Consider the following 26,682-nt stretch of genomic DNA (forward strand, 5'->3'; position numbering starts at 1 on the left):
ATTTGTTGCTAGCTGTAATCAGTCTGCCTTTCCATTTACTCTTTCAAACCAATATTTACTTCAGCTTTCTGCAGTTTCTTCACCTGATTAAATGGCTATGAAAATATTCTCCCAAGCATCTTTAAGTTGTGTCTGATTGCACAACAAAAAAGGAAACAGAAAACATGATGATGAGGAAGACTTGAGTATAAAACAAGAAATACTTGTGGAACAGTCACTCAAGGTCTGTTGTGTTGTGTTCGACCTGTCTTTCCATTTTTTTTCTGCTTTTTTTGTTCATGCATCCAGTGGTCTGACAGGTTCCTCACAGTGTGACTGCAAGCCAAGAAAATGCCATCAGGCCACCATATTTCTAAGATTTTGAGGGCCATTTACAAAATCCTCAGTTTTATTAAAATTTAGAATCAGAAAATTAGAGGTCATCCAGCTCTTTATGTCTTAAAACACTGCTGCAGTTTAACCACTTGGTGTGTATTATCTGGCTTCGTGGATAGATAAAGTTGGGTATCACCTGCATAGCAGTGAAAATGTATGCCATGTCTTCTGATGATACTGCCTAAGGGAAGCATGTATAATGTAAACAGAATTGGTCCTAGCATTGAACCCTGTATCCAATGAATACTGAATCCATAATTAACCTTAGTGTGTGAAGAGGACCATTTCCATTTCCATGAGGAAATTGGAGTCTATTAAATAGATATAATATAAACCAGTGCAGCGTAGTACCTGTAATACCTACAGCATGTTCTAATCGCTCTAATAGAATATTATGGTCGACAGTATTGAACGCTGCACTGAGGTCTAGCAGGACAAGCACAGAGATGAGTCCACTGTCAGAGGCCATAAGAAGATCATTTGTAACCTTCACTAAAGCTGTTTCTGTGCTGTGATGATCTCTGAAACCTGACTGAAACTCTTCAAATAAGCCATTCCTCTGCAGATGATCTGTTAGCTGTTTGACAACTACTCTTTCAAGGATTTTTGATATGAAAGGAAGATTAGCTAAGATCGCTGGGCAGGAACAAATACAAAATAATCACTGAAAAAAGAATTTGTTGGTAGCTGTAATCAGTCTACTGCCTTTCCATTTTCTCTTTCACCACATTTTTTACTTCAGCTTTCTGCAGTTACTTTCATCCCATTTTCTTGATATGATTAAATGGCTATGAAAATATTCTCCTGAGCAAGTTGTGGGTGATTGCACAACAAAAAAGGAAAGAGAAAACATGATGATGAGGAAGACTTGAGTATAAAAAAAGGAATACTTGTGGAACAATCACTCAAGGTTTGTTGTGTTGTTTTTATCCTGTCTTTCTGCAGGTATTACTGGGAGAAAGTAATTTATGAACTACCTACTCACATGTGTAGGTAGTTCTTCCCCCCTCTGAAGAACTACCTACACAGTTTAGGACAAAGGAAATTGTACACAATGGTCATCAAGAATGGGGTGCAAAAGAAAGGAGATGTGAAACCCTAAAGAAACAAAATTGAGATTTCAGTGTTTCCTTTTTTTTTCATCAAATTATTTTTATTCAGGGGATACATCATATGATATTCAGCTGCACATTTGTGAGGGAAGAAAACTTTGTTTCCCCCTGTTTACTTACACTATGATCAGTGTAGAATGGATGTTTTCACGGCAGGTATGGACAGGAATATGATCACAGCTTCCAACAGTTTTTCAGTATTACTATTGTCATGGAGTATTAGTTTTAAAAATGCTGTTTTAAAAGAGACTTCAAAAAAGGTGATTTTAAGTATTCCACAATATCTTTTCCAGAATTTGCGTCACTTAAAGCACATTATGTCAGTTTGTTTTAAGAAGGGTTGTAGCCATTTCATTATGATGTCACTCTCAAAGATCACAGAGCAGATCACACAGCATTTGTAGAATCAAGAGATCTGGTACAAAGACGTGCATGTGGTGTCTTATTGCACCCCAAAATGATATGTGGCAGGATCTTTAGCGGTTTTTGTACAGCAGATCAGTTAATTTGTATGTGCATGCAACCCTACATTTACCTTGCATTCAAGGAAGACCTCAACTGTTACTGGAACACATGGCTCAGCTAAAATGCAGGTCCAGGTTTACAGATCAGCTGTATTTCTGCTACATACACATGGAATTGACACTTCATTGTATATACATTTGTCTCCTGTTCCTTTTATTGTTTTAGGTTAGTCCTTTAAAAGCTAATTAAAAATAAATAAATAAAATGAGTTATTTCAGGTGGCATTGTATGTGTGTGAAAGCTGTATATTTCCCCTCAAATCAATATTTTGATTCAGTGTGTCAGCCCATGTGGTACTTTAAATTCCACGAATAAATGTTTAGAGTACTGCAGTCTAGTAGTTATTGACTCAAGCAAGATTTAAAAACCCTTACAATGGGATCTTGACCCAAATTCAGAAAGCATTTGGGTTTTTTTCAGTCTTTGCAAAGAATCATTTTCCATTACATGTACAGCGGGCAAAAAACAAATAAAAATAAAAGAATTAAACCTCCCAAGTGGGTTTTTAAAAATTATTTTTATTTGTATTATTATTTTTCATTTCCTAAAGATTAATTGAAGTCTCACAATGTGGGTCATCCTTCTCTAAATAAATGCGAATTCCAGCGGATGGGACACACAAGGGATAAGTAGACTTTTTTTACACCTGTTAAAGTTTCCCAATGATCAAAACAAAGAGTTAAGATTTCAAACTATTAGATAAAATGCAGACCGCACAGCAGAAAATCCACACATTTAAGAAGTAGACCTTAAAATGAACTTATGATGTTGAGGTCAGTTCTCATCAAAGAGTCATCGTCTTTCCATTGCTTACTTAAGGTGGTCACCACAGTGGATCATCTGCCTGCATCTTTCCCATCCCTGGCTGCCTCCTGTGTCAAACAACTCTCTTTCATGTCCTTCACTATATCCATGAATCTTCTCTGTTATATTTCTCTTTTCCTTCACACCTGACAGCCTTATATTCGGCATTCTTTGTCCAGTATATCAATTTTCCCTCCTCTGCACATGTCCAGAGCATCTCAAGCTTGCTTCTCTAACTTTGTCTCCAAACCGCTGAGCTGTCTCTCTGATGTACTCATTTCCTGTTCTTCCTGGTCGCTCCCAGTGAAAATCTTTAACTCTGCCACCTCCAGCTCTGCTGCTCAACTTTTTGTTAGTATGACACTCTCCAAATCAGACATCCAACCAGCAAATTAAATTAAAATAATAAAATAACAAATGTCATTTGGGTTTTACAGCATGTACAGCCATGATCATCTGTCCTTTAAACATCAATGTAATTACCTCTTTTCAAACCTCCACTATAGCATATAAGACATGAATATAGCTATTATCTGATATATAACATATGGTACTTTAAGTAAATTGAGTCTTCTTAAATATTTGCATACTTTTCTTATGTTATAACTTAATCCCTTAAAAAAAAAAAAAAAAACATATAAAGCTACAAATTTCAGAAGTCTAATATAAAAGAAAAAAAGATCAGACTAAAAGTATGTATTCATTATTTTAGAGTCCTCAATCTCAATGAGTCACTGAATGTTTCATGTTTTTCATTTTAGGTCTGTTACGGATTTGGAATTGAGGGAAGATACAAAACCAGAACAGTCCAGAAGGGTTGGGTCAAAACAATGATTTTATTGAACACACGCGCGGGAAGATAGTCACTGCACAACATCAGCAAGGATCTTCATCCAAAAATACACTTCAGATTGCTTTTATAATATCAGGGTATTATGACGCCCCCTCATGCGTTTACAAGCACATTATTTGCATCTTAAGAACATTATTTGCCTCTTTTACAGACAATGATCAATTTTTAGAGATAAATGCAGACATCAGAGTTCCTCTTTCTCGCATCTTCTTCCAAATAAGGCGATGGTCTCAGGCCTCTGGGTCCCCATGGGCTGGTCCCCTCCTTATGTCACCTGTTGTCAAGTAGACTCTAGCACAACATGTTTGCTGAATGCATTCAGGCCTCTACTCAGATCTGTTTCTAGGTTATATGTGGTATATATATATATGTGTTTTGTAAGCATGTGTGCGATCTTTCTCTAGCTCCCAGCCTCTCATCCAATGGATCGTCCGGACCTAACGCCGAACGAAGCTTTTGACCTTTAATTACCTGGGGAGCTTCAACTCTTTTATGAGCACAGAACTGCAATGTGTGTATAGAGATATGACAATATAAAAACGGTTATAACTGCACCTGTAATAAAGGTTAATATGGTGTCAGTATGTTAAATGTCTCCACGCCGTCTTAAAGCTATATGTGATGGTATTAATGCAATGCTAATGCTAAGAAATATACTGTAGCAGTAAAACAATTTCTTTAATTCCACAGGTCATCTTCAGCTTCATTTTTCATTACTGCTGCATTTTGTCTGTAATTTAAATCAATTCTAGATATTTTAATTGTTATACTAGATACTTCTTAAGCTTGAATAGTTAACAAATGTTATAAACAAGGGCTCGATCCCAGTGTCCCCATTTTTATTATCAAGTGTGAAAATATTCACATCAGACACCTGATCATTTATAAGTGTCTGTTTTGTTTTACTAGATAATTACCAAGAAAATGACCAGTATATTCTTCAGATGATAGATTAGAACAAGCATTAGCTGCAGCCCTTGTCTGTTGTAAATCAGCTCAGAAATCAGCTCTGACAATATTTACAATTTTTATCTGCTTGTGTTTAACTTCTGATGCTTCTCCTTATCTAAAAACCAGCCATTCGTATTAAAACACTAAAATCTATCACATCTTTTAACCTGCAAGCCCCACCTGTGTTAGTTTGTGATGGTATGAAAGCAGGTGAGTACTGCTGGTCATCACCCCTGATAAAAAAAAATAACCAGTCATGTACATTTTACGTTAGATATCAGAGAAATTACCTGAGAGCCACTGATCAAAGTGCTCCTGGGCAGTCTCAACGATTTCTTCATCGATGTTCTTATAGTAAACCCTTATGAACTGCTCAGAGGAGCACTTTGGGAGAAGCATAGAAACCTGACAAGAATGATGAGAGATAAAGTTTAAAATAACAATGTCCTAAAGGTTGTCTTAAAAATATACACACAAACAGCAACAAACTTATAGAAATATACCAAGATCAAAACTTTTTTAATTCATTGTTTTGGTTCTGACCTCATCTTCACGGAGGTTGAATGGTTTGTCATGTTGATTCTTTTTGTAGAAAAATACATTTTCAATGAGTTCTTTTTCTGTTATCCCATAATCCATGGTAAAGTGCTAAAAGAAAGTTATAGGAAGCCTGTTTCATACAATATGGTTTCACAGCAGAGGTAAATATCTTACAAATCGAATGATGATCAAAAACTCACCACAATTTCGAAGTCGTTGGCTGTAACTGTGACATTCTCCCCAGGTGGGCATGCTTGAGCCAATTCCTTTTTCCAAGTATCAATCTCTGACTAATGGTGGTAGAAGAAAGAGTGAGAAGTAAGAGGGACAAGAGATTTGAAATGTAGCCCATCTTGTCCACACACAGTAAGAGCATGTCCACATCACAGGCAAAATGTACTTTTAGTTCATGTCAGTATAAACAGTCGTTCCTTATGAAGATCTTATGCAATAATCTTCTCACACTTATTGAAATGGATTTATCTGCCTCAATAATGTATTTAAAATTAGCTCTGCTTTGGGGTTTTTTGTTTTGTTTTAAACATTCTGACAATAGTCAGCTATTTATGTCAAAACATTGCAGCTTGGCAGTGTTGATGAATCATTTTGTGTAAAAGTGAAATTCACAGAAATGTGTTCCAAAAAAGTGGAACCTATAATGTATAAACTACAGGCAAACACATGGTTTTGTTATGTGTTCATGACAAAACCATTCACAAAACCTTAAAGGTGTGATTTGAAAGGTATGATGTTGAGTGTGAAAGTTGTGCCGTTTGCAATAAATGGTTTTGATGATGGTTTCATTTCAAATTATTTAAACTGCAGAGTTAACGCTTCTATTTTCTAATGATTAACAAAATTCTAATAACAATATCCAGTTTTTTACCCTTAAACAATTAAAAATGTGCATTGATATTGCCACAGTCAGAAAGTGTAAACAAGCTCAGAAACACAAGAGATTACTGCACACCATGGTGGGTTTTTCAGACTGCATTTTGCCCAAACACTTGTAGATTTCTCGAGAGACGATCTTTAATAGAAGCCTCTGGGCCTCACCCATCTCTTTGGAGAATGAGTTGATGGCTTCTGTAATAATATTCACTGCAGAACAAACAGAATCCAAGATTCGTCAGTTAAAACATTTAATAAGTATTTAAGAAAAGTGATTAATAATATAAAGAGAGGCACAGCAAAACTTACACAAATGAAAACAACCCACTTAATGTAAAATCCCATTTCCCCTGTTTTCTATTATCATAAGCAAAGCCTGTAAAGTTAGTTCAGACTGAAACATAATCTGAAGAGTCAATACTCAAAATAATAGAACTGTATGTAGAACTGATGTTTTCACAAAACACATATGGCACATGTTTTGGCACAAGGCAATCTGTTGCAGAAACCAGTAGAAAAAGCTTATGTGATGGGATTGGAGGAATTATTAAACACCTTGCAGACAGAGCTAGTTTAAAACAACTATCAATGGTCACATCCTGACTTAAATCACTCAGTTCTGTGTTTCAGCCATCAATGTTGTTTCCAACATGGTAATCTGGATCCAAGACAGCTTTTTTTTAAGTCGGTCAAACCAAACAGAAAACAATGACTGGTAAAGAAAATTATAACCATACTGACAATACCATTAGTGCTACAGGTTGACACTGCTTAGTATGTTGTCAACATCTATGACAACCTTAGACATTAAGGTTGTCATAGATGTTAAAAACAAAGATATTCACCTGTGCAATCATTTTTAAACCACCCCAGAAAAGACAAGTGTTGAATACTAAGATCATAGATCATGACTGTTGTTCAGAATTAGATGATGGAAACAAACTGATATAACATGAATTTAACACAGAGAAGACTACAACCAAAAAAGACTTTTGATTTAAGTGTTAAAAATATATGTGATATTAGAAAAATTATTTTGACACAGAAGCAGCTGCAGCTAAAAGACGAGCCTGCTGTTGAAACGATGATTAACCTAAAATAGCTTATTGATGTTATGGATGGAAGAAAATGTTTAAAAACGAAAAAACAAACCACCAAAGTTGTTGGCACATTAAAACTAAAAGAGGCCCTTTGGTGGCCCAGATCAGGTTTGCCAGAGGTGACCCAGAAATGGGCCAGCACATGGCCAGTTGCAGACACACTGGTGGTCCTGTGCCCTCCCAGATGTCAGCCTAATGTGTACCTTAATCACGCCATGTAATAACAGCATGTGCTGGAACATAATAGTACAAAAGTAACATGAAAAAAAACTCTGTTCAGACAGTGAATGGACTGATTCATATATAGCGCTTTCCTACTCTCCCAGACTACTCAATGTGCTTTATACAACATGCCACATTCACCCACTTTCTCTAAACTGCAATTCCTAACTACAATCATACACATTGACACTCTTGCAGACTGGAGGAGCCAGGGCTTGAACCACTAGCCTTCCAATCAGTAGGTGACCTGCTCTACCTCCTGAGCTACAGCCTCCCACTGGAAAAAATGAGTAAACCATCACTAGGTTTTGGATAGTGTACACTCACAAACATGTCAAATCTGCATTTGAAAGGTTGGCCACACATGGCCCACTGTATATAATTTTCTGTTTGTTATTTATTATATGTTATTCCTGTCTGACTATTTATATTTTATTTCTGCACAGTTGGTGTGGAGCACCCACAATTTTGTTGTACATGTAAAATGACACTAAAGAGCTATTCTATTCTATTTTTAAAAGGACACATCTATTTTTAATAGATGAACCTGATAGTCCACAGTGACACAAAATTATATTGTTTGGTCCACTGGATTAACACAAAGGCAATGTTCATTATTATTCTGTTGTTATCATGAATCATTTTCATTACCCAAGCACATTTTTATTCAGGGGGATGGTACTCACAATAAGCTAACTCAGAGCTCATAGTTAAACTTGGAGTTTATTAAAATAGCTTTCTACAGATGGTCCTGTTTCCTCATGTTACTGTTTGGCTTTTCCTTATCATGCTTATCTCCACAGCATTTTCCTTTCCTTTTCTAACAACCTATAGGTTTAGAGCTATTTTTTCCCTTTCCCTATATTTGGATCCTGTTTTTGCTAACATACGTATACAGAACTCCAGATGTTATTAAAAACATATTTTAAACATGGCACAAACAAGTGTCTTAATGTTCTTCAATCTTGAGTGGTAGAACACTGACCTTTCATCTTTTTGTAGGTCTCCATGTTTTCTTCGGTGGGTGAGAGACTTGAGCCCTTGAACAGGATGGAGGGATCTGTGCCCAACTCGTGTTCTAGCATCTGAATCATTGCATCCGGCCTCTCGGAGGAGTGGAGTATTTTTTCAAATACAGAATCTATGAGACAAATAAAAAAATGTCAGGCCCTTGAGCTGCTTAATTATGGCAAAAATCGGTCAATATCAAGACTTTTCTAGTCTTTATCAAAAAAGCAGCTTTAAACTTCTCACATTTAACACAGTCGCACATTTTTGTAGTGCTTTATAAAATACACTTACACTGCTCCACAATTAGAAAAGGCAACAGCAAAATATGACCATCTACTGGCAAAGTTTAAAACATGAGTTAAGACAATAATTGCTGACTGACCTGTGAGCTTGGTGTAGGCTTCCATGTCATCTATAGCTGTGGATAAACTGCATATTTTTCCTTTTGAGCCTTCAATCTGGATGCATTCACCTGCTTTTAAGAGGGCATCTTTGATCCTAAAATAAACAACTTCAATATTTTACTTTGAGAAACTTTTTTTACTATACAGTATAATCAGAAATTACATATGCTATATTCAGGAGATCATGCTAAATGATGAAGTATATTGTAAGAACAGATACTCACATAACCTCTATGATCCTGGTCGTTTTGTGCTGGTAGGCTGTTCTGTGGAGTAAGCTCCTTGTTTGGAACATGCTATACAGATTGCTCACCTCCTATTTAAAGTATTCCTACAGTTTAGTTGCAACTAAACATAAAATATTAGAAATAAAGCACTGAAATTTATGAAAACTAAAAAGAAAAAAAAAAACCCCCAAAACAATACCTTGTCTCTAAAGCAGATGTGGTTTATCCCGTCCACCCTACACACCCGGGCAAACATGAGGCAACGGCGATGGTCAAAGCTGCTCTGGATGCCCAGATAGTAGCCATCTCTGAGATGACATAATGTGGAAATGTGTTAAGAAATCAAAATAATACACTGTAACTTATCATGTTAAAAACTGGTCTCTTTAACAGGATCCACCTGGCAATGTAGTCAAACTTGTCCACATCAATGCCATTTTTCTCATTTTCCACAATTTCATAAAGGAAGTACTTGTCCTGTGTTCGACCCATGAACTGTGAAAAAACAAAACAAAAAAAAAAAAACAAAAAAAAAAAAGAGGAATAGCACAGACATCGAATCCTACAGCAATACTAAGAACTGAATTCACTGTTTTTACACAGAAACTGATATAAACCTGTTCTTGAGTTTCAGTAGTGTTCAGAGGTCCTCCGATCATCTCCTTGATGAACACCAGGTCACTTTTATTTTGACCATCCACATTCAGACCATATTCCTTCATTGATGAATGGAGATTATTGGCTGTCAGTAAGTAATCAAACATCTGCACAGAAATCTTCTCACGCTGAAAGATACAAAAAAAATCTACTCATAATAACTGTTACATGCTGTCTGGAAATTACAGAGGAGAAGGGAAACAGTTTCTTCACATACTCTGTCATTATGAACTGTATCGTTTTAAATACTCAAAATTAGAGATGGCACGATACCACTTTTTTTTTTTTTATGTCCGATACCGATATCATAAATTTGGATATCTGCCGATACCGATATGAATCCGATATAGTGTGTTTTTTAATCAATAAAACAGTTTTTTTAAATATCTTGCTGCATTTTGTATAAGTTCATACTCAAGTTTAAATAAACAACAACACTAAAGCTATTGTTATACCTGTAGCTATGTAAAAAAATACACTGCGCCCAAAATATTTCATAGTTCAGCAATACTGATCAATCTAATAAACTTGAACCTACTCCATCCTTCCTATTCTGGTATTTTAAAGACTACTTAGCAGAAATCTTAAGCAACCTAACTAATAGGGTTGCAAACTCCCAGCAAAAAAACCCCCCAAAAACAAAAAAGAGAACCACCCCCCACCTCATGATGCTTAATTGACGTAATCAACTTTAATTTGATGCAGTGTGAAAAAAGAATGCACAGAAATCAATTATTTTTCAAGAATAATTAAATAGATTCAGCATCTTTCTTCAACAGAATTGCAGAGTGCACAGATGGTACTTTCCCAAAGGAAAAAGTATTATAGCTTACTAGGGTACATTAGACTTAACAGTTACTGTATACAGTAATGGACTTCTATACATTTTACATCAGATTAAAACTTTGGGTGTAAGATTCAGATTATTTATTAAAAGCTAGACATTTTAAATGAGAATAAGAAAGTAGTATGTCTTCGTGCCCCCCTTTTCCCTGTTAATGCCCTATCGGCCCCCCTGGCTAAACTTTGCTAGATCCGCCCCTGCACAGTTACCAGCTGTCAGCTACGTAGAAAACGATCCTGGTCTAGAAAGTAATATTAAATAAATTCTAACAGCTTATCAAGCTTAAACGTGCTGCTGTTGTTCAGCCGCTGGTTTCCTCTTTCTGGTGCAAAGTGGGCCAAAAACAAAGAGAGACGGACTCACCGATCAGCTGATCATTAAGCAGTTTCATGATTGAAGTAGCAACAGGAGAGGGAGGGGGAGAGAAGAGGCACTTGCTCCATATATCGATTGGTAAGCTTAACGCGGGAACGCTTTATAAACATTCAGAGATGAACTTACACACTTGCTTTACTTCTCTCTCTGTGATAACTTCCTCGGAGATGAAATGCTGGATTGCTAGCTAGGCTACAAATACACACAGCTGCTCTATCACATGAGGCATACTGCTCAAACATGCTATGGTTATGAGCCGAGTTATGCCATGTCGCAAGTTTTGTGAGGTGCTTTTTTGATATTTAATGGATCGGATTACATTTTTTATTTCTCTCCGATATCCGATCCAGTAATTTAGGTTGGTATCGGTCCGATACGTAATATCTGATCGGTCCATCTCTACTCAAAATACTTGGAAATACGATGGGGAAGTTCTTACAGACAATTTTAGCTCAGGGAGAAGATTGGGTGAACTACCTACTGGAAGATCAGGGGCTTTACAGCTGGTTCCTGTAGTCTACATGCATTTAGGCATCAAAAAAATGTGCTTGTATGTATTTGTGTATGAATGAGGCTTATAGTAGTGATTTGAGTATCGAAATCCTAGTAGAGGAAGATTAAAATTACAGGTTATTTTAAAAAGCTTAAATTTTAGAATGTAACTGTTAATGGCTCTGTGTTGTTTTCATGTCTGAATCTTACAATATGAAGTAATGAAATGATTAAGGGCTTAAAGAAACATGAGGAATGTACACAGTAGCTTATATTGTACACTATCAGTAACCTCATTAACACATGGATGGCTTAGAATCTAAATAATGTTGTATGTTCTTCTACACTAAGTCCTCAGAAGCTAGTGTAGGTCCTTCGGACTTCAAAATCCTGTGTTCCCAGCAACTTCTAACGGAGTTTGCCATTATATAAAAAACCATATTGATTCTTATTCAGCTGCTTCTCATAATCTGAATCACTGTTTTCAGAGAAAGGTGCATATAAAAATCTGTCCTTAAGTATTTTAGGATTATTTTATTAGTTGTATTACTTTTATTGGCCCAGTGAGGAGTGATGATGCTTCATAACAAAACGTTTTTTAAGTGGTCAAAAACATGAGAAAAGCACTGTATAAATTCCATGCCTCTGTAACAGTGTTTATGTGGTATTATTCCACTTGCCACAAATGTCAGTGTAATGGGGAAACAGCGCCCCCCCTCTCGGTGTGGCTGGTTAGGGGAGGCTGGCTGCAGTAATCGCTGCCAGTCTGCCGTAGCCATACGAGAGGTGAGTTGTATTGCTCCGCACACGATATAGCTAAGCAGTACAGACACATAAAAGATGTTTGATTAACTGATGGGCACCGAGTGTGATAAGTGCTTAGTGGACACATGTCCAACACCAGTTTTATGTACTTTTCATTTGTTTATTATTGTGTAAAACATGTATGCTAAAGCGGAATGCTAATGGGATGTTCTGCCGTAGTGTGCTGTGCGGAGTGGTGTGTGGCGAGCCTGTGCACTGATAAAAAACACCATTGTTTCCATTCAGGAAATAAAGTGGCATCGATCAGAGACTCATTGTTTTCTTAAAACACAACACAACGCAGAGTCGAGGAGTCTGTTTGGGCCGAACTGTTGCAGTAGGATGAAGCAGAAACCGGTTACACCTCTTCAAAGAATAATTGTTGTGCGCCTCCTGAATATACAGCATTGGAGGAAAAATTAAACACTCAGTAAACGACTGATGGAGTCTCATGCCATATAAAGTCAGGTGCATTCATTTTCTCTCTCTCTCTCCATTCTAATTTGTTGTTGTACAGTTATGTTTTTTTAACTTTAATTTTTATATTTTATTCCTTCCTACTTAAATTTACCCTTTTTAATTTTTCATATTTATTTCCCATCTTATTCATAGCCTTTTCTCTTCTTTAGGTCACGAGCAGTTGTGTAAGCATTTCACTGGATATCGTACTGTGTATGACTGTGTATGTGACCAATAAAATGTGAAATTGAAATTTTGAATTTGTAATCTGGTTTTCTAATTAATTAGAAAGTTTCCAAACCCATGTGAGTAAACAGTGCTAACCACTGACCCACAGTGCTACAAAATCAAGACACTCACATGTGTTTGAGTTTGGTGATGCATCTCAAACATCAGAAAACTTTGCTTCTTACCTTCTTACCGTCCGGCAGATCTGCCCTTTTTTCCCGGATGAACATTTCCTCAAAGACAATGGAAAAGGGTCCTTGTCCTACATACAGATATAATACATTTGTTATCAGTGTTTGCATATATAGTTTCATATAAAAACAGTCTACTGTTGATGTTTCTTTTTGTCACATTGGCCTTATAATACACCATTAGGTTGGTGTAAATTCACTTTTATACTAGTTGTTCATCAATTACCCAGATCTTGGCAAAGTCCTGCAATCTGCACACACAGGATGTCTTCAGGCGTAATATTGAGTTCTGGCTGCTTTGTACTTAGAGCTTCTGCAAACTGGCCTGCTAGGTACGCCACTCTGTAACACAATGCATGTACAACTGAGTTGCACTGTTTCAATAACTCTATGGAGGTATGGGTCAGTAGTTACCCTACTGCAGAATATCTGATAAATACCCAAGTGAATGCTCAAAGCGATTGTGAGATGCTCCAGGGAAAACAAAATAGGCCCCTCCAAGTTGCTTGATGTTTCGCAGTCTCTGAAACTGAGGTGTGTCAATGATTTTGACAAGAAGTGGGTGTAACTCTAAAAGCCCATGGATAGGATCATAAAAGACCTGGAAAAAAAACAAATAAGACATATGTAGCTGAGTTATTTCATAAACACTACGATAGCCAAAATAGTAGAAATTCAACATTCCGAGTATTGATTTTGTGGTCTTAAGATGTGTGATCATAAGTTGGTCCGGAGGCCGACCGTGCGGAAGGCAACGGCGGCGACTCAGGCGAAGGGAGTCTGGGGGCTGCCCACGACGGCGATGGCGCCTGGCCAGTGGCCTGGAAAGTGGCCGGTTAGCTGCAGCTGGCTGGACGATGAGGCTGCAGCTGGCTGGACGGGGCGAGGATGAAGACTCGGAGGCTGCAGCGGGCGAGGGCGTGGAAGACGGAGACTGAGGTGCTGCAGGCGGCGGCGTGGACGCCGGAGGTGGAGACACAACATGCTGGACAGATCCCTTGGACCCTCCAGCGGAGACTAGAGACGAAGGCCGGAGCAGTCCCTCGGACCCTCCAGCGGAGACTAGAGATGAAGGCCGGAGCGGTCCCTCGGACCCTCCAGCGGAGACTAGAGATGAAGGCCGGAGCGGTCCCTCGGACCCTCCAGCAGAAGCCATAACAAAGCCAGCAGGCATGGAGTCCACTAGCTGACATAAAGGCGACTGGCAATGCACTGAGCACTGGCTCTGCCCAGGCAACGCTGACATGGTACAGTTCTCAGGGGGCTGCTTAAACTTCAGGGGTCCAGAATTAGCTGGGGACTGAGACCTAGCCTCTGGGGAAGCCCTGGAGTGGCAAACTGTGCCAACGGCGGCCAAACCATGAAAAGTACCCTGAGTAGACATTAAATTACCTCCCTGCACGGAGTGAAAGAGTAAAACTGGTGACACAGGAGAGCGAGTGAGCAGCTGACGCAGACTGAGAGGAGAGCGAGTGAGGAGCGGACGGTGGCTGCTGCTGGGCAGCTAACCGAGCTGACGGTGGCTGCTGCTGGGCAGCTGATAAGCTGTTGACAGTACTGCTATCCGCGGCACAAAACACAGCCCCTGAATGAACAGTCACATAGTCCGGAAGAGAAACAGAGTCCTCACTCACCACAGCCGGCGATTTAGAAGTCCGAACGTCCGGCTGTGGGGTGATCGACGTTTCCTCCCCGCAGACGGCTCCGACGGGCCGGGCAAGATCACATCCAGCGAGTCGGGCAGCGAGGCAGGAGTGGCTGAGAGGAGGTGAGGTGTGTTGTGGAGAAAGGCCTGCATGGTCGGGGGAAGCGACTCCAGTAGCCATGGCAGGCTGGAAAAGAGCCGTTGTAGCCGGCTTTCAACAGCGCGGCGAAGCTCTTTCGGAGGGTTCTCCAGCCACAGCCCGAGGAGGATCTCCACATTGTAGATGTCATCTTGGAGCTCCTCGGACGGATTTACTGCTGCTGGGTCCATGGTGGCTGGTTCGTACTGTCACGTCCGGTGTGGCAGACGTGTGGAGTTAGTAGAAAGGACCCAAAATGCGGCAGCTCTGGTGCAGGTGAATATTTATTTACCCGAGTGGACGGGGCGGGTGAACATGAAACCGGAAAACCTAAGCTGGGCAGAGCTAACAAAACAAACCTGAACAAAGATGCAGGGAGGTACGGGGAAATACACAGAGAGACGCACAGAGAGACGCACAGAGAGACGCACAGAGAGACGCACAGAGAGACGCACAGAGAGACGCACAGAGAGACGCACAGAGAGACGCACAGAGAGACGCACAGAGAGACGCACAGAGAGACGCAGGAAGAACGAGGTGAACTACACAGACGAACCAGCCACAGCCCGAGGTAACACACACTATAAATACACACGCCAGGAATCAAGGGATGGGAAACAGGAGGGGAACACACCTGGAAGACATCACAACTGACGAGGCAGGGGAAACGTAAACAGAACACACTGACATAAGACACAGACCTTCACAATAAAACAGGAACTACATACACGTAATGACACAGACTCAAAAACGCAGTCTAAACACAGGGATACATGGGCAGAAAAGAATGAACACTAAACTAAGGAAGAACAGAACCACAATCACAATCATAGAAAACACAACACGCTGGGTCAAAAGGACCCAGGATCATGACAAAAGGATATTTTATCCTTGTCCTTTTGAATATTTTTGATACTGTATCAAATTAGAAAAATGGGTTTCATCAATTTATCAGTTATTGTAAGATAAAGACCGAGGGTCATGTTAAATCACCTTCCTTTCTTTGGTGTCCTGTTGATTTTCCATAGTGTTGTAGATTGGAAGATGGATACTATCCCTAAAGAGTACATTAAAAAACATAAGCAAGCATAGCAGAAACATACTAAATTAACCGAGTAAACAATGCAACTTCTTTTAACATGGACAAACTTACTCTATGCCAATTTTCTCCACCTGATCAGGAATTAGCTGACGAAGATCAGTGATGTTGTTTTCTGGGTACATAAGGAAAAGGTTATCAGTCCTGTGATCTATCAACTGTGACTATTAGACTATTATTATTAGCAATAATGGCAAGTTAAGAATGCTCTCAGATGTCAAGCCTTTAGGACGGGATAGTCCTTTTGTTTATCATTTATTTATTTATGTAGCACATTTAATTACAACAGCAATGTTGATCAAAGTGCTGTACAAAACTACAGAATAACTAGTTAAATAACTTATAATATTAGTACCAAACATCAAATACCAAATAACTCTCATACTGTATTAAAAGCCAGTGAATAAAATGTGTTTTAAGATAAGATTTAAAAAGATTGACAGTAGGAGCTTGTCTGATGTGCAGGGGTAGATTATTTGACATCCAGGCTTTAACTTCACCAAGACACTGAAGAAAGGGGGCAGAACAATTAGAAGTGTTAAAAGGGGCAAGCTTTTTATTCTCTAAAAAATACTACTACCTGATACAATACAACTACATGATATCATTCCCCTCTCTTAATTTGAATAGTACCCTGTTTTTACTTGCAATCTATGAAAATGTTTTGTTTCCATACTGATATTATTGAAAAAATTCTGAACTGCAACTCTATCAAAACAGTGTTTTTTGTATCACCCAGATGAGATTATAATTTAAAGTAACAGTGTGTAAAATCTCTACTGTATATGTCAGTACACTGCAAATTGCAGTCAACTGTGTTCTGATTTCTTGCCCCTTTCCAGTTCAAGTACAAATGCTTGGTTAATGAATTATGCTTTGTTTTTTTCCTTAATGCTTTTAAAAATGTTTAGAATTAATATTTTGGGTGGAATTCATTAAAGTTGAGGAATTTACAAAATGTATAACTGACTTAAGTCAGCATATAGTACAGCAGGTATTTGCAAGTTTACAAAAGTAGTAGCATTTGAACAAAGTAGTAGTATTTCCCCTAAGCACTAGTATGAAAATATACTTAAAGTGCCTAAAGTGCTCATGTGTACTCAATATATTATACTTTCGAATAACTGAACAATTCTGACACTAACAAATAGATTTGTGTTACAATCGATAATGAAAATAATGTGGAATCAAAATGAATTCAATCTTAAGCAAATACTTTGGATTTCCTCGTAAAAATTAAGGGAGGAGAAAAAGAGAAATTATTAGTTCAACACATGCAGAAATTAGAACAATTAAATACTTGTATAAAGTAAAGATGCATTCAGCAATAAGATGAAACCAAGTTTGTAAACAACAGAAACATTTTGCAGAATGTAATTTCCATTATACTCATATTTCTTCTTTATTTCTGCTTTCTTAATGACTCTTTATCAATAACACATTACAGACACATTGGCAATCATTTCACACAATCATCTGTGATAATTGCAATTTAAAATCCGATTATCAAGAGACATGTAATGTATGTTTGTGTCAGTTACCTTTGCAATAGCAATGAATCTGACTTCAGTCTGCATGAAAAGGATGTCCTTGTTACTGATGAGATGCACTTCAAGCTGTCCTCTTTATATAAAGAGATGTTTGGTGTTCAGTCTCCTCCCCCTATGCTTTCTGTATTTCTATTTTGTGTGTGTGTGTGTGTGTGTGTGTGTGTGTGTGTGTGCGTATCTATGGGTGTGGCGTTGGGATCACTGCTGCAATACCTGTGCAGAGGATTTAGTGAATCTATTTTCAGAAAGAGAATATTGCTTTCATAATTACTAATAATTTTCATAATTGTGTATTTGTAGCTCTGAACAATCGTGTTGTGTTTTATGATTCTCCTCCACCCATAGCTGGACTGGCCATCGGGCATACCGGGCATTTGCCCGGTGGGCCGCTCGTGATTTTTCGTTTTTATGGGCCGATGGGGTTTTATTTCTTTTATTTTTTCAACGGTATAAATGAATAGTGGTGTATTGGCCAGTTGGTCATGATCGACTCTGGGCTGGACCAATTACAGCCGAGGAAGTCGAACTTTAAAGTTGAGGTGAAATGCAACGCGATTTGTCCCGACTGATCGGCTTTTCTCTCTGCGTCAGAAAGAGCAAACCAGCGGAGGTCGCGTTAAACAACAGAAGCACCTTTAAACTTGATGAGCTGTTGTTAGAATTTATTTAATATTAATTTCTAGTATCAGCTGATGTTTGCTGGAGGGATGAAGGGTTGAAGGGAAGTTATGAACTGTTTCTGAGAGACAAATAACACCAGGATCCTTTTCTAAGTAGCTGACAGCTGGTAACTGTGCAGGGGCGGGTCTAGCAAAGTTATGCCAGGGGGCCAGGTAGGGCATTAACAGGGAAGGGTGGGAACAAAAAATACGTTTCTTTCTTATTCTCATTTAAAATTTCTAGCTTTTACCAAATAATTATCTGAATCATACAACCAAAGTTTTCATCTGATGTCAAATGTATAGAAATCCATTATTGTACATAGTAATTTTTTTCAGGGTCCCAACATAATTTCTTCAGAAAGTAAGTACTGTATATGATGCCAGTATTTTCCCACATTTTCTAGGTACTGTACCAGTACTGTGTGTAAAATACCATCAAAATTAAGTTTTGATGGTAAGTTTTGAGTGAGGAAGTTTTATTCTTTCTCACCTTTCTTTCTGTCTCCTTTCACTTTTTAAAGGTTACCATGTTAGAAAAAATATTTTGCCCTGCCATGCTGTTTATTGATGTGGTAAATAAATAGTTTATGAAAATATCACTAAATCTGTCATTTATTATTTTTAATATTCAGTAATGGTCATGTCTCACCTCTAGTCTTCTGTCTTAATTTCAGGTTTCCTCCATGTGTTGTAGAAAGTTCAGGAGGTAAACCAAGCAGTCTTTGGGTTTCGCTAAGTACTGTTTAGAATACCAGAATAGGGAGGATGGTGTAGGTTTAAGTTAAGTTCTAGATTGATACATATATACCAACAAGACAGTGTACATCACTGTCACAACGACGTTTGTTTTCATTCAAAGGCTTTATGGTTTTTCCTATAATACCTGGTGGGCCGGTCTCTAGTCAAAATGCCCGGGCCGATTTTTTGTCCCAGTCCAGCCCTGCCTCCACCCTTTGCTCTCATCCTGTTTTTCTGTCTCTCTCTTTGTGGATGTGGCACTTTTCCCTCCTCTCGATTACCCAATTCCACATTGTTACATTACTACTGTGACACCTGTGTGTAGGATCATTGTTTATTTTCAATCAAGTATTCATAATTCTGTTATTAGAAATAATTGTGATTGTATTAGAAAGGAAAATGGAAAACCTATGACCAAAAAAATGACATCAAACACCCGAGTCTCGGGACTGAAAATAGGTTTGGAAAAGTAATAAAAGGCCTTATCATATTTCTACAGGCCTAGTACGAACATAATAAACAATCTTAAGAAAAGGCTTTTTGTACTTTTAAATTGATTTTCCTCTAGTCTCAGCCTGCTCAGCTACTAGCCTCCCTCTTTCAGTATTCTGTAACCTTTTCTTAGCCTTTCAAAAAAACAAAAACAAAAAAACAATAGACAGTAGGCAGTACTGCAAAAGTAACCAGTGATCTGTCCAGCTTTGAAAAGCCAAGGTCAGAATAGTAAACATGGTTATTTGAATTGCAATAGCTAGCTCAAATATAAAAGCAAAAATAACTTGAATATTATTTAATACCAATAATGTTGCACTGCAAACACTGTTGGCAATTTTAGCTTGGTGAGGGCAGCCTATATAACAATGGAGGTGTATATAAAATGTTAGGCTGGCTTTTAGCATCATCACGTGGACCAGCTAGCACCTCCTGTCAAGACATACTCTCCTGGTCCAACAGGGTAGACTTGCTCTCGGAATGGTTTCACTCTACAGGTAAAAACCAATCCCAAAATAATCCTCAGCTGTGGGATCACTCTCAGGGCTTTTTGTCGATTCAGGGTCTGTTGACTTAAAGGCATTTTTCATAAAACTGTCCTATTGCTGTAGCATCAGCAAGAATTTTAAGTCAGGAATTTTAAGTCAGGCTCCTCACTTAATTTCCTTTCGCTGCTCAGCTGTCACACAGTGGCTCAGCTATGCTCAAATCCTCCATATTATGGCATATTATTATTTCGCCTTTTCGTGCCCTTCGAACACAACTAAACGCAACCCGTTAGATTGAGCAGTAAACTACGACAGTAAGTTACAGAAATGTCAGCGACTTTGTCTGTCATAACGCTTATGTTCATAGAACACAAAGAGTTTTCGGTAAATGCAAAAGAAGCATTCGGCAAAATGCAGATTTTGCAAAGTCTCCTTGACCGAGACAGCGGGGACTACCTCAGCCTTCACCAGGCACCTGGGCGCAAACACCCTCAAAGGTAAGCTAGCCAGTAGCCATCTTTCCATCTTCAAACTCTTCTACCTACCTTTCCAACCTCAGATGACCAGGTCATGTTTATGTAATATTGTTATTTATAATGTGTTCTTCACACGGTATAAATTATTTAGGGACAGATTTTGCAACTGTATTTGCAGACTTAACTTTTCTTGTAAAGATTGCAACTAACGTTACATGCTAAGTACAGGTAGCTACCGCTACCGCTGTCTCCTGCCTTTCCTTTTTTCTCCTTCAGCACGTTATTTACTTCAGCTTTTTGCATTTTCTTTCTTCCCAATTTGTTTTTGTGATTAAATGGCTATGGAAATATTCTACAGGGCATCTTTAAGTTGTGGCTAATTGCACAACAAAAAATGAAACTGAAAACATGATGATGAGGAAGACATGAGTTTAAAACAAGAAATACTTGTGGAACAGTCACTCAAGGTTCGTTGTGTTGTTTTTATCCTGTTTGTCCAGTGTACACTTATGCTTGGAATCACTGGGTATTTATGTATTCACATTTTTATTTTTACATTAGCCTTCTCATATGAGAGTTTCATATTTTGTTTGAGAAACACACTTTACAGCACCAACAAATGATCATTTCTCAGTCATCAGCCTCTCTTACTGTTTGCAACTAAAAGCATTTCACCCACAAAACTTTCTCCTAGCATTTTTGTACTTTTGAGAGCGTAACATCATGCCAATTTAACCTCTTAAGCCCCAAAGATCTTTCTGAAGTTCCTGCTTGAAAACTCTTTGTAAACAATCTTGGTATCAAAATAAAGCTAACACTTATGAGATTTCATCAGAGGTGGGTAAATACTAGAGATGGCACGATACCACTTTTTTATGTCCGATACCAATACCGATATAATAAATTTGGATATCTGCCGATACCGATATGAATCCGATATAGTGTGTTTTTTAATCAATAAAACAGTTTTTTTTAAATATCTTGCTGCATTTTGTATAAGTTCATACTCAAGTTTAAATAAACAACAACACTAAAGCTATTCTGTTATACCTGTATGTAAAAATACACTGCACCCAAAATATTTCATAGTTCAGCAACACTGATCAATCTAATAAACGTAAACCTACTCCATCCTCCCTATTCTGGTATTTTAAAGAGTAAGCAACCTAACTAACAGGATTGCAAACTCCTAAAAAAAAAAAAAAAAAAATAGGGAACCACCCCCACCCTCCACCTCATGATGCTTAATCGATGTAATCAACTTTAATTTGATGCAGGGTGAAAAAATGCACAGAAATAAATTATTTTTCAAGAATAATTAAATAGATTCAACATCTTTCTTCAACAGAATTGCAGAATTCACATGATGGTACCTTCCCAAAGGAAAAAGTAGTATAGCTTACTAGGGTATATTAGACTTAACAGTTACTATATACAGTAATGGACTTCTATACAATTTACATCAGATTAAAACTTTGGGTGTAAGATTCAGATAATTATTTATTAAAAGCTAGACATTTTAAATGAGAATAAGAAAGAAAAGTATGTCTTTGTGCCCCCCTTTTCCCTGTTCATGCCCTATCGGCCCCTGGCTAAACTTTGCTAGATCCGCCCCTGCACAGTTACCAGCCGTCAGCTACGTAGAAAAGGATCCTGGTGTAGAAAGTAATATTAAATAAATTCTAACAACAGCTTATCAAGCTTAAACGTGCTGCTGTTGTTCAGCCGCTGGTTTCCTCTTTCTGGTGCAAAGTGGGCCAAAAACAAAGAAGAGAGACGGACTCGCGACAGAAAAGCAGATCAGCTGATCATTAAGCAGTTTCATGATTTAAGTAGCAGCAGGAGAGCAAGAGGCAGTCGCTCCATATATCGGCTGTTAAGCTTAACGCTGGAACGCTTTACAAACATTCAGAGATGAACTTAAACACTTGCTTTACTTCTCTCTGGGATAACTTCCCCGGAGTTGAAATGCTGGTTTGGTAGCGAGGCTCCACACAGCCGCTCTATCATGTGATGCACACTGCTCCGACATGCTACGGTTATGAGCCGAATTACACCGTGTCGCAAGTTTTGTGAGGTGCTTTTTTGATATTTAATGGATCGGATTACATTTTTTATTTCTCACCGATATCCGATCCAGTAATTTAGGTCAGTATCGGACCGATACCGATACGTAATATCGGATCGGTCCATCTCTAGTAAATACAGCTGATTTTGCTGTGTCAAAGTTACTGAGGCTGGAATATAGAAAAGATATAGGGCCGCTGTTAGCCTCCACTGTGCAGTTGGTGCGTAAGCTCCCCAGGAAGATGATGATGTGCTGGCCATCGGCCTGGAAATCCATGGTTTGAGGGTGAGCAGGACAGCCTATTGCCTGCTATGGACAATACATGGAGACATGCAGATATCATATGAAGCCCAACCCCACAGCTAACTCTCACAGGACCATCACTCCTCTGCCGACCAGCAAGAGATTGGTGCCCACAGCTGCGGTGGGTGTGCCCCCAGCTGGAGCACAGCCTCCAGTTTGATCTCCACGCCTGTTAGCTCGGATTAAAGGCCCACCTTCAGCCCCTCGGTGGGATGAGAACGTGTGTTTATGTGACCAGTTGTTTGTCTGTTTTGTTTTGCTAATCCAGCCAGAGGTAGAGCTCTGTCTCATTGGTGTACAGCATCAGGGGTCTTACTTTGTCCCAGGGGCATAAGAGCTCATTCCACCAGGCCAATGGCAACCTCATGGGCTCTTTTTAAAGGGGTTTCCATAGCTGATATTTGTGCTGCAGCTAGTTGGGCATAACCACACACTTTAGTGTGGTTCTATTGTTTGGACATTACAGCCCCTTCAGTGGCTTATGCTGTCCTTTCCGCTGGGTATACCACACACTAAGGCGTTTGTGCACTGTAAAAAAAAAAATCCTAAAATAAAAGTATTTTATTGTATATTTCACAGTTTTGTTCTGTTCTTCTAGAATATCATTAAATTTACATAGACTGTGATTTCACATTTTAAATGTAAATTAACGTAAAATCACTGTAATGTAATAAAACATAATTTTCTTGTTTTTTTAATTTATTTGTCTGTACATATGCATATTTAGATTGTTAAAATACATTCGCAGATGTATCATGATTTCACAAATATTTGTCCGTTATTTGAAAGATTGAACTGTTAAATTCAAATGTAATGCTATGGAAAAATATTTATTACTAGTCCTTTATTTATCCAGGTAAAAATCTCATTGAGATTAAAAATCTCATTTCCAAGAGAGACCTGGCATCATGGCAACAAAAGTCACATACCACATAGGTATATAACATTTAAAACAAATACAATATCCCATACCAACATGTGTAAAATATACAATAACAGATCAAATTAAGAGTACATTAAAAACAATCACACTGAGTAAAAGAGCTGTTCTCTCGTTCCTTTAAGACAGACTTAAACTCTCCTAAGGTAACCAATTCTGATAATTTCAGTTCCTTCTGCAGATTATTCCAGGAAGCAGGGGCAGCGTATTTAAAAGCCTTTTCCCCCAATTCTGTTTTGATTTTTGGGACAAAATATATATGAAATGATTCTTAGAAACTTGTTTTACATCAAATAATAATAATAATAATTGCTATTTAGGGTGATCGTGGCTCAAGAGTTGGCAGTTCGCCTTGTAATCAGAAGGTTGCCGGTTCGAGCCCTGGCTCGGACACTCTCGGGCGTTGTGTCCTTGGTCAAGACACTTCACCTACCCTACCGCCTACTGGTGATGGCCAGAGGGGCCGATGGTGCGATATAGCAGCCTCGCCTCTGTCAGTCTGTCCCAGGGCATGCAATCCATTATTATTTAAACCAACTGTTAACTGTATATTTCTGTACATTTAAGTATTATTATTCATATTGCCACATTCATTGACCTTGTTTATAGGTAATTTAATTGTTTAATCACATTAAAATGTTCCTAATTTATTGTTTAAAAGCACTTGAAAAAGGCAAAATCCCATGTAAAATTAGGGCAACAAACTGTATTGTCATTACTGAAAATAACCACATTTTTATGAGAAAGTTATCTTCTTTTATTTTATGGTATTATTTTGGCGCCCCAGCTGCCGGAATATTACTGTTTTTTTAAGATGTTTTTTCTAACAGTGTGGTCTAACTTCAGTTCGGTGGCTGCTCTACAGGGCGTGTACCATACTTATGAGTGAAACGACTGAAAGGGATTGAACAGTTATATCTATAACTTCTGTTACCTGAAGGAAAGGAATGAGGTACAACACAATGTTGCCCCACAGTGCAGCTTGGCTTGGTGAAGAGCAGCTACCAAACTGAGGGATGACCGTGATCACAGGGGTAGATGTGCAGGCAAGGCCATGCAGATCACAGGTCATCAGCCTTAAAGTTGTGAATAAAGGTATCTTAAGACAGCACACGCAGAGGCATGATATCCCATACTTATGTGTTGTTGTTATGTGCTCAGTAAAATCAAGAAACAGTAGCCACTGAGGTGACAGTATCATGACATGATGCTCCTCTGTTTCTTGAGACCGGATTATTTGTTTCCTCTTCTGCAGTTATTGAGAGCTAAGCTGGTCACTGCACATGCTTCATAAATCCAATGCTAAGTTTAAGTGTGCACTTCTTTAGTAGGTGTTGTAAGGACATTTCAGTTGATTTATTAGTTAATGAGATCCATTGTAAGGCCACTTCTGCTTTGAAGCAGAAATAATGTTTGTCAGGGAACGCCTACCATTTAAAATGGGAAATCATTGCAAGGACAGAATAGTAACCACTAGATTAGTTTGCCTTAACCCAATATAGCCTAATATAAAAAAGGATATTCAGCAAAAAAAGGAAGACTTACCCCTCACTTTTTGCAAGCTTGTATACAAAGCTTGTAGATAAACATATTGAGGATGGACAGTTCAGGTACAAAGTAGTTTAAATTGTAGGATGAAGTTACAAATGTTTTAAAACTATTTTGGTTCAAAAATGGAGCAAGTGCAGTGCAGGCCCATTTGAACTGGAAGGTGTTTAAACATGTGCTTGGACAGCCAAATTAAACTGCAGGGATACATTTGAGTATATAAACCTCAGTGTTATTGGTCTTCCCCTAAACACAAAAAGAAACTGACACTAATCTGATGGAAGCCAAGAGACCTTTGGACTGTTGTGCATTAAAAAATCAATACAAATTACAATCTTTCTTCAACACAGAACAAAATTCTGTGTCTGCATGGATTTGCTGACATGGGACCTTTTTTGTGTATTAATGATGACTTTATAGTGAACTTAATGAAATTTGACTATGGATTAAAAAAAAATGTAAATAAAAAGATCAACCACTGTTTATTGCAGCCACTATGATCAGTCACATATAATAATAATAAAGCTTACATTGAGCACTAATTATCAATAACATGTTTGCTATAAGATCAATCATCAGACATGATCACAAACTAAAACTGCCATTAAAAAACCTAAAATGTAATATAATCTGTTTTAATTACCTTGGCTATGGTGACTGAACAGTCTTCACATGAAGGATGTCTGTCATCAAGTTCCTCTCTCTGTCTCTATACCTCTAAAGGTATATTTGTTTAGTGTTTTATGATTCTCCTCCACCCTTTGCTCTCACCCTGTTTTTCTGTCTCTGTTTGTGGATGTGGCACTTTCCACACCTCACACCTCATTGTCACATTACTGCTGTGACACCTGTGTGTATGATCATTATTTATTTTCATTCAAGTATTCATAATCCTGTTATTGAAATAACTGAATTTATTAGAAAGGAAAGTGGAAAGGTCAGAATAGTAAACATGGTTATTTAAATTGGAATAGCCCAAATATAAAAAAAAGCAAAAATGACTTGAATACTATTTAATACCAATAATGTTGCACTGCAAACAAACTGTTGTCAATTTTAGCTTGGTGAGGACAGCCTATGGAGGTGTATATAAAATGTCAGGCTGGCTTTTAGCATCATTACGTGGACCAGCTAGCACCTCCTGTCATTACTTATGACATACTCTCCTGATGTCCTGGAGTCCAACAGAGTAGACTTGCTCTCCAGAGTGATTTCACTCTACAGGTAGTGGAAAACCAATCCCCAAATAATCCTCAGCTGTGGGATCACTCTCAGGGCTGCCTTGTGGATTCAGAGTCTGTTGACTTAAAGGCACTTTTCATAAAAACTGTCCTATTGCTGTAGCATCAGCAAGAATTTTAAGTCAGCTTTCCAGCCACAAAGCATAATGATTCAAAAACATTAAGGCCAAAAATGTAAATAACTCAAATTTAACTCTGTACTTTTCCCTGGTGATACAACATCCTCTT

At 38.2% G+C, this 26,682-nt stretch overlaps 1 protein-coding gene and 1 long non-coding RNA gene across 5 annotated transcripts; one reads left to right on the forward strand and one right to left on the reverse strand.

Annotated features, from left to right (window-relative positions):
• Positions 1-3,633: 3,633 nt before the first annotated feature.
• Positions 3,634-25,886, reverse strand: LOC120435400 (deoxynucleoside triphosphate triphosphohydrolase SAMHD1-like). 4 transcript variants are annotated; one of them, XR_005609701.1, is made up of 17 exons: positions 17,490-17,546; positions 16,003-16,063; positions 15,843-15,906; positions 13,506-13,666; positions 13,292-13,407; positions 13,060-13,136; positions 9,633-9,800; positions 9,416-9,510; positions 9,215-9,323; positions 9,013-9,104; positions 8,767-8,882; positions 8,359-8,514; positions 6,131-6,261; positions 5,361-5,450; positions 5,164-5,268; positions 4,801-5,025; positions 3,634-3,943 (listed from the first exon to the last, which is right to left on the reverse strand). XR_005609701.1 is itself a non-coding variant. In XM_039604942.1 (17 exons), the coding sequence occupies exons 3-17, from the start codon at positions 15,873-15,875 to the stop codon at positions 3,900-3,902; spliced, it is 1,608 nt and encodes a 535-aa protein (XP_039460876.1). In that variant the 5' UTR covers positions 15,876-15,906; positions 16,003-16,063; positions 25,857-25,886; the 3' UTR covers positions 3,634-3,899. The 4 variants fall into 4 exon arrangements, 3 of the variants coding, with proteins under 3 accessions (XP_039460876.1, XP_039460875.1, XP_039460877.1); XM_039604942.1 differs by lacking the exon at positions 17,490-17,546 and adding an exon at positions 25,857-25,886 and having other exon boundaries at positions 4,911-5,025; XM_039604941.1 differs by having other exon boundaries at positions 4,911-5,025.
• On the forward strand, positions 11,789-12,876 carry LOC120435403. The gene is made up of 3 exons (XR_005609703.1): positions 11,789-12,169; positions 12,368-12,655; positions 12,817-12,876. It is a non-coding gene; the product is annotated as an uncharacterized LOC120435403 (long non-coding RNA).
• Positions 25,887-26,682: the final 796 nt, after the last annotated feature.

Source organism: Oreochromis aureus, linkage group 20 (assembly GCF_013358895.1).
Source record: "Oreochromis aureus strain Israel breed Guangdong linkage group 20, ZZ_aureus, whole genome shotgun sequence".
NCBI classification, from domain to species: domain Eukaryota; kingdom Metazoa; phylum Chordata; class Actinopteri; order Cichliformes; family Cichlidae; genus Oreochromis; species Oreochromis aureus.

Coding starts and splice junctions, on each gene's coding strand:
- LOC120435400 (XM_039604942.1), bottom strand. CDS start 15,875: ATGGAAAATCAACAGGACACCAAAGAAAGGAAG. Junction 8,515..8,766: donor AGCCTACACCAAGCTCACAG/GTCAGTCAGCAA, acceptor TTTGTCTCATAG/ATTCTGTATTTGAAAAAATA. Junction 5,269..5,360: donor CCAACGACTTCGAAATTGTG/GTGAGTTTTTGA, acceptor ACTTTCTTTTAG/CACTTTACCATGGATTATGG.